Consider the following 17722-nt stretch of genomic DNA (forward strand, 5'->3'; position numbering starts at 1 on the left):
ACATGACGGGGTTCTGATCCAAATACACAGTTCACGCCTCCACACTCTCGGGGTGAAACCACACCATCCACCACCTCTTTGGGAGACAGTGCTCACTGGAGGCATGGAGCACGCCGAAACCGAAGCTTGGTGGTAGTGGCAGGAGCTCGAGAGGACGGCAGCGAGGCCTGGGCCGTGTGCACAGTATTCTGCACCCTTGCAGAGCTGGGCTGCTCCCTGTGAATGCTGAGTCCCAGGACCCAACCCCACAAGATGAGGAAGATGAGGCCAGGGCGGCAACATAAAGCTGTCCCAGCGCTCTGAGCACTTAGCCACAGAAGAGCAGGAACCACCAGGAAGCGTGACCTGCCCTTGCGCCTTTCTGTCTCACCGCTGAAGGTGCACATCGGCACCCTGACACCCACCTCCTCAGGAGCTCAGCAGGACACGCCCACCTCAACTGCCAAACCCAGACTCTCCACAGGCTTCACAGACAGGTGCGTCCCCGCGTGTGAGCTCGGCAGTGTGGTGCTGGCCAAGCACTGGCTTCAGCTCATCCTTCACTGGTGGCCGCAAGCCATGGTACCCACCCGGCCCTGCACACGGCACCAGAGCTCGGGACTGAGCAAGTGGGAGCAGACGCCTGGACACTGCCCGGACATCAAGCGTCTCGGAGCTGCTGTCGTTCAGCACCCGCACATGTCCGGGTTCACAACATGCTTCACAATTCACCAAAAAGAAGTGACCTGAATCGCCACCATGTAGTTGCTGAGAGGAAGGCAGTTTTGCTGGTTATGTTCCCATGTGGAATCCCTGCCGAGCTCACACCAAACCCACAACGTGAGCAGAGAGGCCGCAGCGCAGCAGCACAGGCAGCAGCGAGAGGCCTCACAGGTAGTGACCTGGGGACCAGAAGGTGGCCCAGAGCAACTGGCAACCAGGAACACGGTGAGGGGACCCTGCCCACCAGGGACCACTGAGGGTCAGACAGGTTACAGATGAACAGCCTGCCACACAGGCCAGTCAGGAGGAGCAAGGAGGCACGAGGATCAAAGGACGACGGCGGCAGGATGGCAGGAGTTGACACGCATCCTGCACAGCACGGCCCTGCCTCACCATTCACTCCACCAGACACTCCTGTGCCTGCTGCAGAGACAGGAAGCTGACTCAGGAGACTCCTGACTTGTTGACGGTCACAAAGATAACACATGGCAAAGCCTGAACTTGACCCCGGATCTGTCCAAGTTCACATTCGCTGGGCACACCCTAGAACTCGGCGTCTTCCCCCACACTGCAGGACAGGAAGTACTTCCTAACACCTCAGAACCCAGCAGCACCTGCCAACACTGCAGGACAGGAAGCTTGTACCCCAGGAAACTGCATCACCCCCCACACTGGAAGGCAGGAAGTCTGCACCCCAGGAATCAGCATTAACCGCACACAAATAAAACGCAGGGGTTTAGATTTACATCCCACTTTCCTGTTCACATTTGGAATAAACCACAGTTGGAAGTAACATGCCCCAGCAGTGCTTGCAGTCAGGATACCCGAATACCTGACAGGCCTTACGGACGCCAGGACAGAAATCCTGGATTTCTGGGGGTAGAACGTGCAGCCACACTGAGGTGCTGCCTGCAGACAGAGGCGCAAAGAAAGGGCCGGAGGGCGGAGAACAGGCCACGTGCGGGCAGCACCCCGTTCCCACCTCATCCCCATGTGGGTGGGTGAGCACACAGGGGTGGGGGGCACAGGGGTGGGGGGGGGCACAGGGGTGACGGGCAGCATTACCTTTTTCCCAGTCTGCTTCTCCACCATGTCGCTGCTGAGGGGAAGCTCTTCCTGCTGTGGTGCTTTAGGGCACCCGCCCTTGGGCATCGTCCTGCTCCTCACCCGATCTTCATTTACACGGCCGGCCCTTCATCATCAACCGTCTGCTTCAAAAGAGAAAACGCACAAGTCACTGAACGCAGAGGCAGCACCAACTCATCCACTCTCACACAGACTCAGCGACTGGTCAAGGCAGGCAGCTGTTCTGATCAGGGCTGGGGCCAGGCCCAGGCCCAGGAAGGGACTCCTCAGGATGCGCATCCCATGAAGGGGTCGCCAGCAACAGGAATGGCAGCTTTGAGCAGGAAGGAGACAGAGAAGGGTCAAGCACTTCGTGGTGGCAGAAAGGGACACATGGTCTAGGGTGTGGCTGTGCTCTGGGTGGCAGCCAGCAGCACCTGGATCCTGGGTCCCGCCTGGTACAGAATGCACCCAGAACGGTCAGGCGCCACAAGGCAGTCCCTTCCCCGCAGCACAGGCAAGGTCACGACACGCAGTGCAGTACCCAGCCCTCAGGTCTGGCAGGTCACGTCCACAGCCTCAGCCTCACAGTCCACTCACCACCTGGGAAGGAGCTCCTGTCCCCACCAGGCCTATGCTTTCTGCACACCCAGTTCCTAACTTGGTGGGCCAGGGGTGTCTCTGAGGGAGTCCCGGCAGCTCCGAGGTCCCAACTCCTCGCCCATGGAAGCAGACGCCCCCCTGGGCCTCAGGCTCCAGCTCCTGGGTTTCCCAGGAAATCTGAGGACACATACTGTATAAATCATGTTTTATTTGTATTTATTAATCATGTTTTATTTTAGGAAATTTTGGCATCTTAAGAAGTTTCTGGCCAGGGAGAGACTGCCCCTCTCAGGGCTGGCAAATTCGTAGACAGTCAAGGGCTCCCATGCAACCCAATCACATTCTTACCCAACTCCACACCCAGGCCAGGCCCAGCCTGAAACCCTGAAACCAGTGCAAAGCCAGGTAAAGGAAACTAGAAAGCACGCCTACAGCACAAAGCCTGCAAGAACTTTCCAAAGTAGCCACTCCCAAACTACTCGCTCTGCCCCGTCACACTCTTCCTGCAGAAAACCCAACAGGCAGTTGGGGGAGGCCTTCCCCGAGCCCCTGCTTCCGACTCCCGGCCCCCGTGGTTGAGGCGGCCCCTCTAGGACACGCAGTGCCAGCGCACTTCCTCCTTCCCAGCCTCATCCTGGTCTCTTCTGTGGCGGCACCAACTTCACCACGCCACACCTGGCACGGACACTTTTAGAGCACGGGCCTCCTCCCTGCCTGCAGGCCTTCCAGGTTTGTTCACCATCACAGTCAGGCCTCCCAGGTGCACTCACAAGAGGAATGGGGGACACACCTACGCCCCCATGCCCAAAGCCACTGTCCTCCCGTCACGTCCTCACCACATCGTCAGTTAGAAAACATCTCATACAAGGCCGGGCGCGGTGGCTCAAGCCTGTAATCCCAGCACTTTGGGAGGCCGAGGCGGGCGGATCACAAGGTCAGGAGATCGAGACCACGGTGAAACCCCGTCTCTACTAAAAATACAAAAAATTAGCCGGGCGCGGTGGCGGGCGCCTGTAGTTCCAGCTACTCAGGAGGCTGAGGCAGGAGAATGGCGTGAACCCGGGAGGCGGAGCTTGCAGTGAGCCGAGATCGCGCCACTGCACTCCAGCCTGGGCAACAGCGTGAGACTCCGTCTCAAAAAAAAAAAAAAAAAAAAAAGAAAAAAGAAAACATCTCATACAAACTGAACTGCGTACGCGTCTCCGCTCTTTTCGCCACATCAGCACCTCCGTGCATGACCGTGCTGGGAGAAGCGGCTTCTGCAACTTGCTCCCCCTGTATTTACCCATCTCACTCATGCAAAGTGTGGCTTTTGAAACACGATGTGCAGACCCATCTGTGAGCCGCAGCTCCACTCCGAGCCTCTGCCACCTCCACCCTGTCAGCTAAAGGTTAGGCCGTGTGCCACCTGCCCCTGGATGCAGGCTTGGGCGAGACCACAAGATGCTTCTCCTCCAACACCATCTCACGGCCTGCTTTGTCTTTCCAAAATAAATGATAAAATCCCACAAAGTGCTGTCTTGGTATTTAACTGGCACAAGAACACATCTAAAGTTATTCTGGAGAGAGGGACAGGTCGGGTCAACGTATTCACTGCCTGTCGCCTCCACCCGCAGTGCAGGTGAGCAGGTGTTTCCATCTATCATCCCTGATGGCTGAGGCCAGAGATTTTTTTCTCCCTCTACCTGAACCTATGAATTTTACATTCTCTTCCAGTTTCCCACCACAAAGCTGGAACGTCTCAGCCTGGAGAACTGGCATCTCAGCACCTGACTCAGGGAAGGCTGTTCAAACGTATGGCTGTCTAGAAGCTCCGTGGTAATGTTTAGAAGTTTAAGGGTTATCACGAAGTAACGTTTTAAAAAATCCAGACTGCCTGTGCTCAGGATGGATAAATGGGGTCTTCACCCTGGTACAGTCCACTGTCCTGATCCCAAATGTGAGTCTGTGGCCCATGGACATGCTCAACAGCTCTGGTGTGGTCAGGAAGGGACGGCGTCTGGGCCCCACACTGTGGGGGCTTATCACTTCACTCCTGAAACACCCGATTCTCTCCATGTCCCCAGCTTGGTGCTATGCCCAGGCACCTTCCCCGACGGACCAGGGATCTGCGAGTCCACTCAGGAGGTAGAGGAAGTGGGCGGCGCCCACCAGGCAGAATACTTTTCACGGCCTGCAACACCGTGAGCACTCCAGGGGCTCGGAGTGTGGTCCCAGGTGGACGCTGTGTTTTCTGGAGGTTTCTCCAGCCACCTGCATGACGACAGCTAAGACCATCCAGGTTGCTGCCCTTCCAGGACCCTCATGCCCGCGTGGCCTTGGCTACATGTTACCGATGGCAACGATGTGCTTGAGGCCCTGAAACCCCAGCCCCCACCCTCCATGAACCACCACCCTCATCACAGTCATCGGCATGGTGACAGCTGAGATGTGCTGCTGAAGCATCTGGGTGGATGTGGATGAAGCTGGTTTGGATGTAGCTGCCATCTAGACCATCCTACACCTCCCAGGACCCGTCTGCAGGCACCAGGCGTGCAGCTCGCGGCCCACTCTAGAGTCTTTTCCAATGAGAGACCAGATGAAGACAGAGGCTCCAGTTGCTTTTGTTCTCTTCCAAAACTGGCCATCCCAGTCCTCCCAGAAGTTACCCTGGTGATGCCTCTGGCACCTCTGGCCCCCACACTGCCCTGTGTTCCCTCCACCGGGCTCAGGGCTGGTCAGCCTCGCCCCTTGCCAAGAAATGGCAGAGCCAGTCGAGGGCCGAGGCACCGTACTCAGCCGTGCCAGTGACTTCTCCCAGGGGCTGCACGGCACTCAGGAGTCAGGACAACAGGCTCTGCTGACTCGTGGGCGTTGTCTGAGGGTGGGGGCTGTGGCGACGCCCCCGGGCCTCCCTGGCAGAGCTGTCACATAAAGCAGTCCGAGAAGCTGAGAGTCCCCTCTTTAGACAGTTCTGCTGCTGCCCGGGCCTGGCCCCTGTGCCTTCTCATCACGATGCCGCACAGCTGACCACACAGCAGGTCTCCCTCCCGGGAGAGATTCTTCCCTGGAAGGTGACTTGGCTGTCCCTGCCTAGACTCATTCTAAGTGCAGCCTAAATCTCCCTCATTTCCAAGTTATCAGGCAAAGTCTATTTTAAACTCATGACCCTTGAGTCAGCAGGAGACTGAAACACGCCTCGGGGCACTAGGGCTGACTCACGCCCTGTGGCCAGCAGCATGGGGGGCCGGGCCCACTCCCTCACAGGAAGGGAAACGCAGAGCCAGCACTCGGCCCTGACCAGCCCCAGTCCACGCATTCCTTGTTACTTCACCTCTTGACAGCAACAGTCCCGGCTTCGTGGACTGCCAGGGTCACCGACAGTCCAGGGTGGCAGGAGTCCCCCACACGAGCCACCGGCACACTCCCTGAGGCAGAAGCCACAGCACCAACGCTGTGGGCTCAGGGAACTTGCCGATTACCTGGCAGCCCCGCGTCTGTGCCAAAATAAAGACACAACTCAGCCCAGCGGAGTGGACGGTGTCTGCGGCCAGCTCTGGGACCCAGCATGCTGGGCACAGCCGTCCTTGCCCTGTCCTCTCCAAGCTGCGGGAGGCCCTGCGGCCCAGAGGGGCTCCACCTCCCCTGCAGTGGGGCTCGAAAGACAATCCTTCCACAGACATGACAGGAACAACGATGCCCTGCTCCTCCCTGAAGGTGGCTTCGAGAGCACTCAGGGGTGAGAGATGCTGTCAAGACCGGCCCAGGGAAAGCACAGGGCAGGTTTCCCAGCACCCACCACGCGCCAGCAAGCACAGAGTCTTCGCCTAAACCATCCAGGCACCGCGCCCTCCCCCTCCGCACCCATAGGAACCCGACTGCCATTCCCTCCACTCCACAGGAGACGCAGCGAGCACCAAAGGGCCTTCCTCCGGGACCAAGCCTGACACAGAAGGGGCTGCACCAGGACCAAGCCTGACACAGAAGGGGTTACACTGACTACTGCAAGGTCAGTTTAGCAAAACCCCAGGAATTTCAGCCTATCTGGTCTCTTCAGCTGACAAGTGAAGAGCAGCCACTTGTGGGGAACGCGGAGCTGCCTCTCCCAGGCTTCTAAGATTGGAGCTGGGCCAGGACGACCCTGAGACACCTGTGCGGCGAGCAGGACTCCTGCAGGGCCGGGGGAGGAGGCTGTGGGGCGGGGTGGGGAGCGGGGAGCTATGGAGCTCCTACCCAGGAGCACTCCTTGCCAGAGGCCTTGGCATCACCAGGGAGTCCGTGGACCATGGAGATTCACAGGTCCTCGCAGGCCTTCTGAACCCAAACCTGCACTTTAATCATGTTCTGTTCTGCACACTAACATCTGAGAAGGACTGCACCAGAAAAAACTTGTAATGACACAATTCATTCTGAAAACTCACAGAAAAAAAAAGACTTCTTTGGGTTTGCACTTCCCCTTCAATAAAGGGATGGAATGTGAGTAGAGCTGCCCTTGCACAACCGGGCTCTGGGTCTGCGCTGCGTGGGTTCACTTACACCAGATTTTCTTCCACCCCTGCCTCTCCTAAGACCGCAAGACCCATCTCTACTTTTCCTCTTCAGCCTCCTCAATGTGAAAACGAGGATGACGAAAGCCATTCACGCGCTGCTGCTGCGCGAGGCTTAAGTCTCTTTTCTCCTCGTGATCTTAGTCTTTTTGCGTCTCTAGCTTGCTTTACCCTAACGGTAAGAGTAGAACACACGTAACATACAAAATGTGCGTGACTGGCTTTATGTGGTCAGGAAGGCTCTGGTCAACAGAAGGCTGTGAGTTGAGTTTGGGGAAAGTTAAAAGTTATACACAAGTTTTCAACTGCACGGGAGGCTGGCGCCCTCAACCCCTGTGTTGTTCAAGGGTTCGCTGTAATTTGTATTAAAACACCAAGCCCCCTTCCACCTGGGTAAGTCTCTCTCCCTGAACAGATGTGACATTACCCTCCAAAGACTCCCAGAGAGAAAGAGAACACTTCAAATTCAGATTTGTCTTCCACAGTATATTGATAGAACAGGGCTTACGTACGTCCTGGGCAAATGCTCCTCTCCTTATGTAAGTGAACAACTCCACCAACCACTAGCTTGTGTAATGAATGACCAAACGTTTACATATCAAATGGTGCCCAAAGCCCCTGAGAAGGGATGTGATTCAGCTCCTCCCCTCACGCAGGCACGTGGCCTCAGAGGCCCAGGAGGAAGAAGACAGGGAAGTCAGCAGCCAGGTGAAAAAGGCGAGGGAAGCCCTTCAAAGGAAGCTCTCCAAGAACCTTCAATCCCAGCTCCAATTCCAAAGACAGGAACACACTCGTGATTGAGAGGATCAAACACCAAAGGCCTGTTTGCCTTGAGGGGGATACTGGGGAGGGTGGGAAAAGGGGAGTGAGGAATAGCTGGAAGCAGCAGTCCTATGTGGCACCAGGGGCTTGCTCCCACCTTGGCCCTGGGCACAACCCCGCATGGTGATCAGGCCTGGCCCGCCTGCAGCACACGGCCATGCTCCAGATACCTTATCTTTATCTGAAGAGTTCTTTTGTATGTTTGTTTGAGACAAGGTCTGGCTGTGTTGCCCAGGCTGGAGTACAACGGTGTGATCACAGCTCACTGCAGCCTCCTCCTCGTGGGCACAAGCTATCCTCCCACTTGAGTCTCCCAAGTAGCTGGGAGTACAGGCCCGTAGCACCATGCCTGGCTAATTTTTGTATTTTCTGTGCAGCTGGCTTTCGCCATGATTCCCAGGCTGGTGTCTGAAGGATGCTTTACAGCAACCCCTGCCTTTTCCAGCCGAGCCCTGCGGGCTGTCATGCACTCTAGGGAAAGGGAGGAGCGCGTTCTCCAGGGGCTGCATCAGGAGCGGTGCCCTGTGCACACCTCAGAGGGAGAGAAGACGCCAACCGACTGAGCAGAGAAAAGAAAATGAGAAAAGGAAAAAGAGCTGCATACCTTGCAGGCCTACTGTGTGCAAAGCCCTTGAGTGACGTACCCCATGACCCACAGCACTGTGGCCACCCCGGGTGTGGAAGAGAAGCACCACTGGCCTCTCACCTCTCACCATCTCAGTGGGCAAGGGGAGAGCAGCCGAGGGCAGGGGCTGAGCCGAGGGCAGGGGTCACAGCCAAGGACAGGGGGGCAGAGCCGAGGGCAGGGGTCACAGCCAAGGACAGGGGGGCAGAGCCGAGGGCAGGGGGCAGAGCCGAGGGCAGGGGGCAGAGCCGAGGGAAGGGGGGCAGAGCCGAGGGCAGAGGGGCAGAGCCCAGGGCAGGGGCAGAACTGTGGGCAGGGGCTGAGCCAAGGGACAGAGGCCCTCCCAGGCACCGCCTGACAGTCTACATGAGCGTCTCTGTGTCTGTCCAGCCTCCACACACCCCTGCACGTTCTGAAGAGCCCTCCCCAAGAGTCCAACTCTCCTTCCTCCTCAGGGCCACACCAACTCCCCTCCTCCTGCTTCTCCTCCTCAGGGCCACACCAACTCCCCTCCTCCTGCTTCTCCTCCTCAGGGCCACACCAACTCTCCTCCTCCTGCTTCTCCTCCTCAGGGCCACACCAACTCCCCTCCTCCTCCTGCTTCTCCTCCTCACACCAACTCCCCTCCTCCTGCTTCTCCTCCTCAGGGCCACACCAACTCCCCTCCTCCTCCTGCTTCTCCTCCTCAGGGCCACATCAACTCCCCTCCTCCTCCTGCTTCTCCTCCTCAGGGCCACACCAACTCCCCTCCTCCTCCTGCTTCTCCTCCTCAGGGCCACATCAACTGTGGGGTTCCAGCTATCACTTTGGGGAAAGGGCTCCTAACATGGGTGTCCTCCCTCTCACCCCATAAGCCACACTGGCCAAGGCCAGGCGGGTACCACAAACCAAGGGGTAGAATCTCTTTGCTATGGTCTGAATGTTTGTGTCAGCCCCCCCCAAACCCCAAAACTCACAGGTTCAAACCAAATCCCCAGTGTGCCCGGCTAATTTTTATATTTTTGGTAGAGATGGGTTTCACCATGTTGGCCAGGATGGTCTCCGTCTCTTGACCTCATGATCTGCCCACCTCGGCCTCCCGAAGTGCTCCCCACCCTCTGTGCTCCAAGGCACACAGGCTTTCTACTGCAGCCCCGTTTTCCACTTACATTTTCTGTTATCACAGGGTGGGCAGAAGCACCAAGAGGGCGTTCAGCATCTCTGGCCTCTGCTTTGGCCCCTCACACACATGCTTGGTCACTAGGCTGTGGAACATAACAGAGGCCCCTTGCTCCAGAAACACGGACCACCCGACAGGAGCGTGGACACAGGAGGTGGGGCGACGTGGTGCCTCACAGAAGAGAGAAAAAGCCAGGAGGGCGGCAAGTGGGCGCAAAGTTCTCAGCTTTGTTAAGTCATCAAGAAAACGCAAACTAAAACCAACGTAAGTGTAAGGGTTACTACTGAGTGTCAACTTGACTGGACTAAAGGATGTGAAGTACTGTTCCTGGGAGCGTCTTGAGGGAGCTGCCAAAGGAGATTCACATTTGAGTCAGTGGACAGGGAGAGGCAGACCCTCCCCTCCATCTGGGTGGGCACCATCTCATCAGCTGCCAGCACGGCTAGAGTAAAGCAGGCAGAGGAACATGGAAGGACCGGATTGGCTGAGTCTTCCAGCCTCCATCTTTCTCCCATGCTGGATACTTCCTGCCCTCAAACATCAGACTCCAGGTGCTTCAGCTTTTGGGCTCTGGGGCCTACACCAGTGGTTTCCCAGGGGCTCTCAGGTCTTCAGCCACAGACTGAAGGCTGTGGCTGTTGCTTCCCTACTTTTGAGGTTTTGGGACTCAGACTAGCTTCCAGGCTCCTCAGCTTGCAGATGGCCTATTGTGGGACTTCACCTCGTGATCGGTGATTCAATACTCCCAATAAACTCCCCTCCATGTATACATCTATCCTATTAGTGCTGTCCCTCTAGAGAACCCTGACTCATACATTCAAGTACTGGTGAAGAGGTGGAGCAAAGCAAACTGGTCCATTCTCATCAGGGCCAACTCACGCATCTGGAAATCTCTACTCACAATGAACACAAGTGTGCCCTATAGCCCAGCAATGCCATTCTGGACACACACGTCCAAAAGAAAGGCAGGCGCACACACACGAGAGACACGTGCAAAATGCTTCACAGCAGTGGGGTTTGCAGCGTGTCACTACGATGCGAGGATGGAACACTACACAGCAGAGGAAGCGAAAACATCACAACGTAAGTCAATCTCACAAATAATGTTGAAGAACCCTGTCTCTACGAAAAATTTAAAAATTAGCTGGGTGCTGTGGTGCACGCTGGCAGTCTCAGCTACCAGGAAGGCTGAGGCAGGAGGATCACTTGAGCCCAGGAGGTCGAGGCTGCTGTGAGCCAAGATCATGCCACTGTACTCTAGCCTGGGCATCGGAGCCAGACCCTCTCCCCTCTCCCCTATCCCTCTCCCCTCTCCCCATCCCTCTCCTCTCTCTCTCTCTCTCTCTCTCTCTCTCTCTCTCTCTCTCTCTCTCACACACACACACACACACACACACACACAAATAATGTTGGGGACAAAATACATGATACATTTACATAAATTTCTGAACATAGCAACTACAGTACTTAGGGATTCATACTTAGTAGACAAGACATCACCGAAGCATGGAAAATGGCTGCTTGGTGGATGGAATTGGAAGTGAGGGTGAAACAGGGGTTCTAAGTGAAGGCTGCAGAGGCATTTGCTTTGTCGTCTGCTGAGCTGTACATTTTTACTGTGCGGACGTTTGGGTGTTGTGCTGCATTTCAGCTGAAGCAGTGTTTCAGAAGGTGACAGACATAAAGGCCACACTATGTCCTTGCAAGGCCTCAGAGTTGTCACTGACCTTTTGCTGCAGGACCTGTTCTCAGGGGTCCTGGCCTCCTAGAGGAAGGAGGGCCCCATCGCCCTGCTAGGCCCTACTGGGACCCTCAGGGGCACGAGCATGATGAGGGGGCAGCTTGAGGCTTCCTGCCACGTCGGGCAGGCCTAGTCATGCCTGACACATGCTGCAGGGCACCCACTGCAGAATGCAACAGGGAGCCTGGAGCCTACCGAGGAGACACACACAGCTCTGTGAAGACGGAGGGGAAGAGGAGCAAGGAAAATGCTCCTTTTACACAGAAGGCACCAAGATACAAACTAAACGTGATGAAAACAAAGAAATGTAGGCGTGTGTGTTAAAGGTACAATTGCACAGCTAAAAAGAATCATGGCCATAAGGCAGGGACGGCAGATGGAGGGTGACTCAGCAGATATCCTCTCAGGCTTGCGAGTGTGGAAATAAACACACGGAAGTGACCAGCAGAGAGAAACACGCAGGGAAGAGGAAGGTTAGAAAGGTCAGGGGTGTCACGCCCCGCTGCTGGGAACACAGAGGAGGACGGCCAGCAGAAGGGGACGCAGCCACCCCACCGCCGACCCTGCAGCACGAGGTGCACCCCACCCAGCAACCAGCTCCCAAATTACACCAAAAGGGCCAGGCACGGTGGCTCATCCCTGCGGTTCCAGCTACTTAGGAGGCCAAGGCAGGGGGTTCATTTGGGCCCACGAGTTTGAGACTCGGGCAATGTAGGGAAACCTCATCTTTACAAAAATATTAAAAAATTAGCCAGTCGAGGTGGCACACACCTGTAATCCCAGCTCCTTGGGAGCCTGAGGCGGGAAGACCCCTTGTGCCCAGGAGGTCGAGGCTGCAGTGAGCTGAGATCGCACCACTGCACTCTAACCTGGGTGACAGAGCGAAACCCTGTGTGAAAAAAACCCAAACCCCAAACCAAAAAAACACAACCAGGGCATGAAAAGGTGCTTGGCCCAGAGCAGTGCCCTGCAGCATCTCCTAAGAAAGGGGCTGAACACAATGCCACTCGCCAGGGGCTGCTGGTGGCATCCGGGCACATCTGCCCGTGGGGTTCACAGGACGAACGAGGTTCCGCAGACACATGGCCAGGTGGAGACGCAGAGAAAAGCGGGTGCAGCAAGAAGTCTACTTGGAAATGCAGAGGAATACCTACGCTTCTGTTAACAGTAAAATACGTAAGGCTAGCTCGACCAGCAATCAGTGTCACCCACCATGCCAGCAAGCTAAAGAAGAAACATCATCACAACTGGTGCAGAAAATCACTTGATAAAATTCAGAACTCATGATAAAAATTCCTAGCAAACAGGAGTGTGGAGAAACATCCAACACGGGCCGGGCGCGGTGGCTCACGCCTGTAATCCCAGCACTTTGGGAGGCCGAGACGGGCGGATCACAAGGTCAGGAGATCGAGACCATCCTGGCTAACACGGTGAAACCCCGTCTCTACTAAAAAATACAAAAAAATTAGCCGGGCGAGGTGGCGGGCGCCTGTAGTCCCAGCTACTCGGGAGGCTGAGGCAGGAGAATGGCGTAAACCCGGGAGGCGGAGCTTGCAGTGAGCTGAGATCCGGCCACTGCACTCCAGCCTGGGCCGCAAAGCGAGACTCCTTCTCAAAAAAAAAAAAAAGAAAAAAAAAAAGAAGAAACATCCAACACGATAAAGGCCATCTACCAAGAGCTCAAGGCGGACATGATCAAGAGTGACGTGCTGAGGGCTGCAGACGGAATAACATACAGGGTGGAAAGGAAGAAATGGAATAGTTTTAAAACTGTCTCTCTCTGAAGACGGCGTAAGTGTCCATGTCGAAAATCACAAGGAATCTATCAAAAATTCCAAGAAACTTTATTTAATAGAGTTCAGCAAGGACACAGAATCAAGATCAACACACAAACACCCATCCTATTTCTGCAATAATCATGAAAACAAGAAATAAAGACACGGTACCATCCTATTTCTGCATGCTAGCAATGATCATATGAAAACAAGAAATAAAGACAGTACCATTCTATTTCTGCATGCTAGCAATAATCATATGAAAACAAGAAATAAAGACACAGCACCATTTACGGGTGCTCCAAATAAAAATAAAATGCTTAGGTTCAAATGGAACAAAACTAGAAAAACCTATACAGATTTTAGGAAAAAACAGGAGAAAATCTTTAGGACCTAGGGCCAAGAGTTGTTAGACATGGCACCAAAAGCACAATCCATAAAAGAAAAGAACTGATAAACTACCTCGACAAAATTAAAAACTTTTGCTCTTCGAAAGATCGAGTTTAAAAAGTGAAAAGACCAACTGCAGACAGGGGAAAATATCTGCAAATCACAAGTCAGATACTAGGCTTGTATGTAGAAGAAATAAATATCAAACAACAAACACGAATTAGAAAATAAGAGAAAAGACACAGACATTCAGAGGAGGACAAGCCACGAAGACGCTCGACATCCTAAGCTGTTAGGGAAATGCACCTTAGAACCGCAGTGAGATATTACTGCACACCTGTCCGAATGGCTAAAATACAAACTACTCAAGGATGCCGGAGAGGATGCAGAAACGCTGGAACCCTCTCGCTTGCTGTGGGAAGGGGAAGTGGCGCTGCTGCTCTGGAGAACAGCAAGTCCGCCTTCCGAACCTAAGTGTGCGCTTGCTACCCCCTCAACAACTGCACCCCAGGACATTTACCTGAGAAAACGGAACCTCATGTGCACACGAAGACCTGTGGACAATGTTCATAGAACTTTTATTGACAACAGCCAACAGGGAAAACCCTTCAACAGTGTCCTCCAAACTGGGTTTCGTTCACACCACGGCGTCCCCTCAGCAGCAGAAGCGAGGGCCATGGATACACCCAGGAGCACAGGCCCCTGCTGACTGAGTACACAAAGCCCATCGCGCAGGTCACTCCCTGTGGACTCCACTCCCACAGCTTCCTCCAGGAACCAGGGGACAACAGGTGATGACTCCATGAGGAGGGCTCATGTCTGCCGTGGCTGTCAAGGAGACTCTAGGACCCGGCATCCAGGACAAGACAGGAGGATCTGGATCAAGTGTGCAGGGCAGTCACCCTGTCTTCCAGGGTCATGTTCCCAGCCGCTGGGGGAAGGTGGGGAAGGGCACAAGGGATGCTGCTATTTTTGCAACTTCCTGTGAGTCTATAACGATTTCACAGAAAAAAGGAAAAAAGGCGGGAAAAAACACAAACAAGGGGTATAAGGAAACTCCCATGGGTGATGGAAATACTCTATACTTTTATGTGGTGGTGTTTCCCCACCAGTATACATTTCCCAAAACCCGCTGAACTGTACATTTAAAATGGGTGAAGTTTACAATTGTAATTCAATAAAGCTGTTAAAAAATTAACTAGTAACAGAAAAGAAATTTAATTCCCATAGAAAGACAGAAGGAATAAAGTAAAAAACAGCGTGAAGCAGGAGGTGAAAGCTCCCTTCAGAAGGAATAAAGTAGAAAACAGCATGAGGCAGGAGGTAAAATCTCCCTTTCATTTCCTTCATGAACCTTGTTTTGTGTATTTGGCTTTGGAATCATGCATTTTACATCATTTTAAACCCTAAAAATAAAATGAGGCTGGGTGCAGTGAATCCCAGCAGTCTGGGAGGCTGAGGCAGGCAGATCACTTGAGGTCAGGAGTTCGAAACCAGCCTGGCCAACACGGTGAAATCCCATCTCTACTAAAAATACAAAAAATTAGCCGGGCTTGGTGCTGCGTGCCTGTAATCCCAGCTACTCAGGAGGCTGAGGCACTGGGAGGCAGAGGCTGCAGTAAACCGAGATCACACCACTGCACTCCAGTCTGGGTGACAGACAAGAGTGAGACCTTGTCTCAAAAATAAAATAATAAAATAAAATAAAATGTAAAAACATAAAAGCTTAAGTATTCACATTAAATATAAACATTTTAATAATGTTTAAAATGATTTAAATATATTTCACTGACATTAAACATTTTAAGGATTTAAAGCATTCAATATAAAAATACAAAAAGCCATCTCTAAAACTTCAAAAACGAAGAGGAAGCAATACACTGAGCCGTGTGTCCGGTCAGGGGCAGGACACAGAAAGCATTTGTCAACAATGACATGTAGCCAACACCACAGCAGACGCATTCCTGACACCACAGCTTCTGGGTGGGCGGAAGGCTGGGGGACCCGGCTCCGGATGGGAGTCAGGTGCTAGTGGAGACGGAGGGGCTGCTTCCCAGGCCGCCGCGCGCACACCACACACCGGGAGGGCTGCTGCTGGCTCTGGCAGAAGGTCCAAAGGCCTTGGTGCACAGACACGGCTGCAGATGCGTGGACATGTCCGTGGGGCTGCGTGAGGGTCCTCGTGACACGGCAGCGGGCTTCCGCAGTGCAGTGACTGATGGGGTGGCACGGAGGAAGCCGCGGCACCTCTCGTATCAGAAGTTCCACGGCTTCACTTCCACCTCATCCTGTTCGTCCTGGGTGAGTTACAATGTCCAGCCCACACTCGAGAGCAGAGAATGGCGCTCCACTTCTGAAGGGAGGAAGACCAAAGATTCTGTGGACATTCTTTAAACTGTTCCACCAGTGGCTTCTGATTAAAACCTGGTAATTTGACTGTACAGTTCTAGTTAGTGCCATATGCCCTAAGGACAAAAATTAAAATTTTGAAAAATATTATAAGCAAAAAAACCTTCCTTTTTTTTTTGAGACGGAGTCTCACTCTGTCGCCCAGATTGGAGTGCAGTGGTGCCACTCACTGCAATGTCTGCCTGCCGGGTTCAAGCGATTCTCCTGTCTCAGCCTCCAGAGTAGCTGGGATTATAGGCGCGTGTCACCACGTCCGGCTAATTTTTGTATTTTTAGTAGAGATGGGGTTTCGCCATGTTGGCCAGGCTGGTCTCGAACTCCTGACCTCAGGTGATCTGCCTGCCTTGGCTTCCCAAAGTGCTAGGATTACAGGCGTGAGCCACTGTGCCCAGCCTGATGAAATACATTCTTAATATTGACTTCATTTGTTTCTTTTTACTCTATAATGAGGCTAATAGAAAATGTAAAATTAGATGCACAATTCACATCACATACCTCATGGACAGAACAACTCTATGGGACAAAGACCCCGATCTCTGACAAACAGCGAAAAATCCCAGAAAAAAGGACAAAGGGAGAATTTACAGATTAAAGACTTAAAAGACATCAAAGAATCTTAGTGTGTAGACCCTGTTTGGAAACCAGTTCTGCAAATGGCACATTTAGGACACAGCCTTTTGGTACCGCTGGGTGTGTGGTGCCGCTGAGGAAGTTCAAGGCACCCACAGATTCAGCGAGACAGAGATTTTATAGGTATATATTTAGATACAGGGTCGCCTCCGTCTCCCAGGCTGCAGCGTAATAAAACAATCAAACTCTGGGTTCAAGGGATCCTCCTGCCTCAGCCTCCCAAAATATTGGGGCTATAGGCGTAAGCCACCACGCCTAGCCTTACTGTAAGATATGGCGATGGTTTTGAATGTTTTCGACGGACGTGATGGTGTGGTCTCGGGTTTGGTTCTGGTAACGGGCTGGGATGGCTCCTGCATGTGGGCCCCACATGCTGGGAACCGTCATCACCACTGTGTTCACCACACTCTCTCTCAAGACGGGCATACAAAACATCCCATAAAAATTTAAAAACTCAGTAGGGTGCGGTGACTCATGCCTGTAATCCCAGAACTCTGGGAGGTTGAGGTGGAAGGGATCATTTGAGCCCAGGAGTTCGAGACCAGACTGGGTAACACGGCAAGATCCCATCTCTAGATACATATAAAAAAAGATAATAATCTTAAAAGACAAAATGCCAGAAGCTGCAGAATGTGTCAAAGAAATGACTTCCTTATGTCTTAAAGAATCCTCATAATAAAGGACCATTTTAGAAGCAGACTATAAACACTGCAACAGACAAAAAACTCAAAACCCAACTCATGAGAAACACCTGGTGAGTGCTCTTCAGTTCCGTGAAGTCCTGGGATGGCCCAAACATCTCCGGCGGGCTGCACCTATTCAGAAGGAAACACCGAGCCCCCCACGTCCCGGAGGGCAGAGATGCCTTTCAGCTCCACACATCCTTCCACACTGGCACCACCTGCACCTGCAGCTGGGGAGGAACGAGCAGCCTGGGGGAGAAATGACACCCGCAGGCCAAGACAAATGCAAGAAAACTGAGCCTCATTCGCTGACTGATTCTCACCAACTTCCTCTACCAAATGAGGAGAACACATTCTCTTAAAGGATTTTGTGGGGATTAAATGAAAAAGTACTTGGTAAACAGTAAAGCACTATCTAAATCCAGGTTATCATCACTGTAATGGCTTCAGAAAAAAGCAGAGGACAAACACAAGGAGAGAGGCGCTGATAGACCAGGCAGGGCTCTCCCTGGAGCCTGGTCTGCACTGCCCTCTTTGAGCAAAGTGCCTCGCTGCCCTGATCTCCCTAGTTTCACCCTCCACACCTCTAAGG

General features: G+C 53.4%; 1 protein-coding gene across 19 annotated transcripts in view; it reads right to left on the bottom strand.

Annotated features, from left to right (window-relative positions):
• The window catches only part of ANKRD11 (ankyrin repeat domain containing 11), a 232400-nt gene that overhangs the window by 53572 nt on the left and 161106 nt on the right, over nt 1-17722 (bottom strand). For 10 of the 19 annotated variants that reach the window (XM_074028025.1, XM_045382571.3, XM_074028033.1 and 7 more), the window contains one exon: nt 1768-1910. In XM_074028025.1, the coding sequence (XP_073884126.1) occupies nt 1768-1854 (87 nt within the window). In that variant the 5' untranslated portion in view covers nt 1855-1910. Of the gene's footprint in view, nt 1-1767; nt 1914-17722 lie in introns of all 19 variants that reach the window. The other 9 variants (XM_074028026.1, XM_065537112.2, XM_074028030.1 and 6 more) reach the window with 1 other exon arrangement.

The sequence above is a fragment of the Macaca fascicularis genome, chromosome 20 (assembly GCF_037993035.2).
Source record: "Macaca fascicularis isolate 582-1 chromosome 20, T2T-MFA8v1.1".
Lineage (NCBI taxonomy): Eukaryota > Metazoa > Chordata > Mammalia > Primates > Cercopithecidae > Macaca > Macaca fascicularis.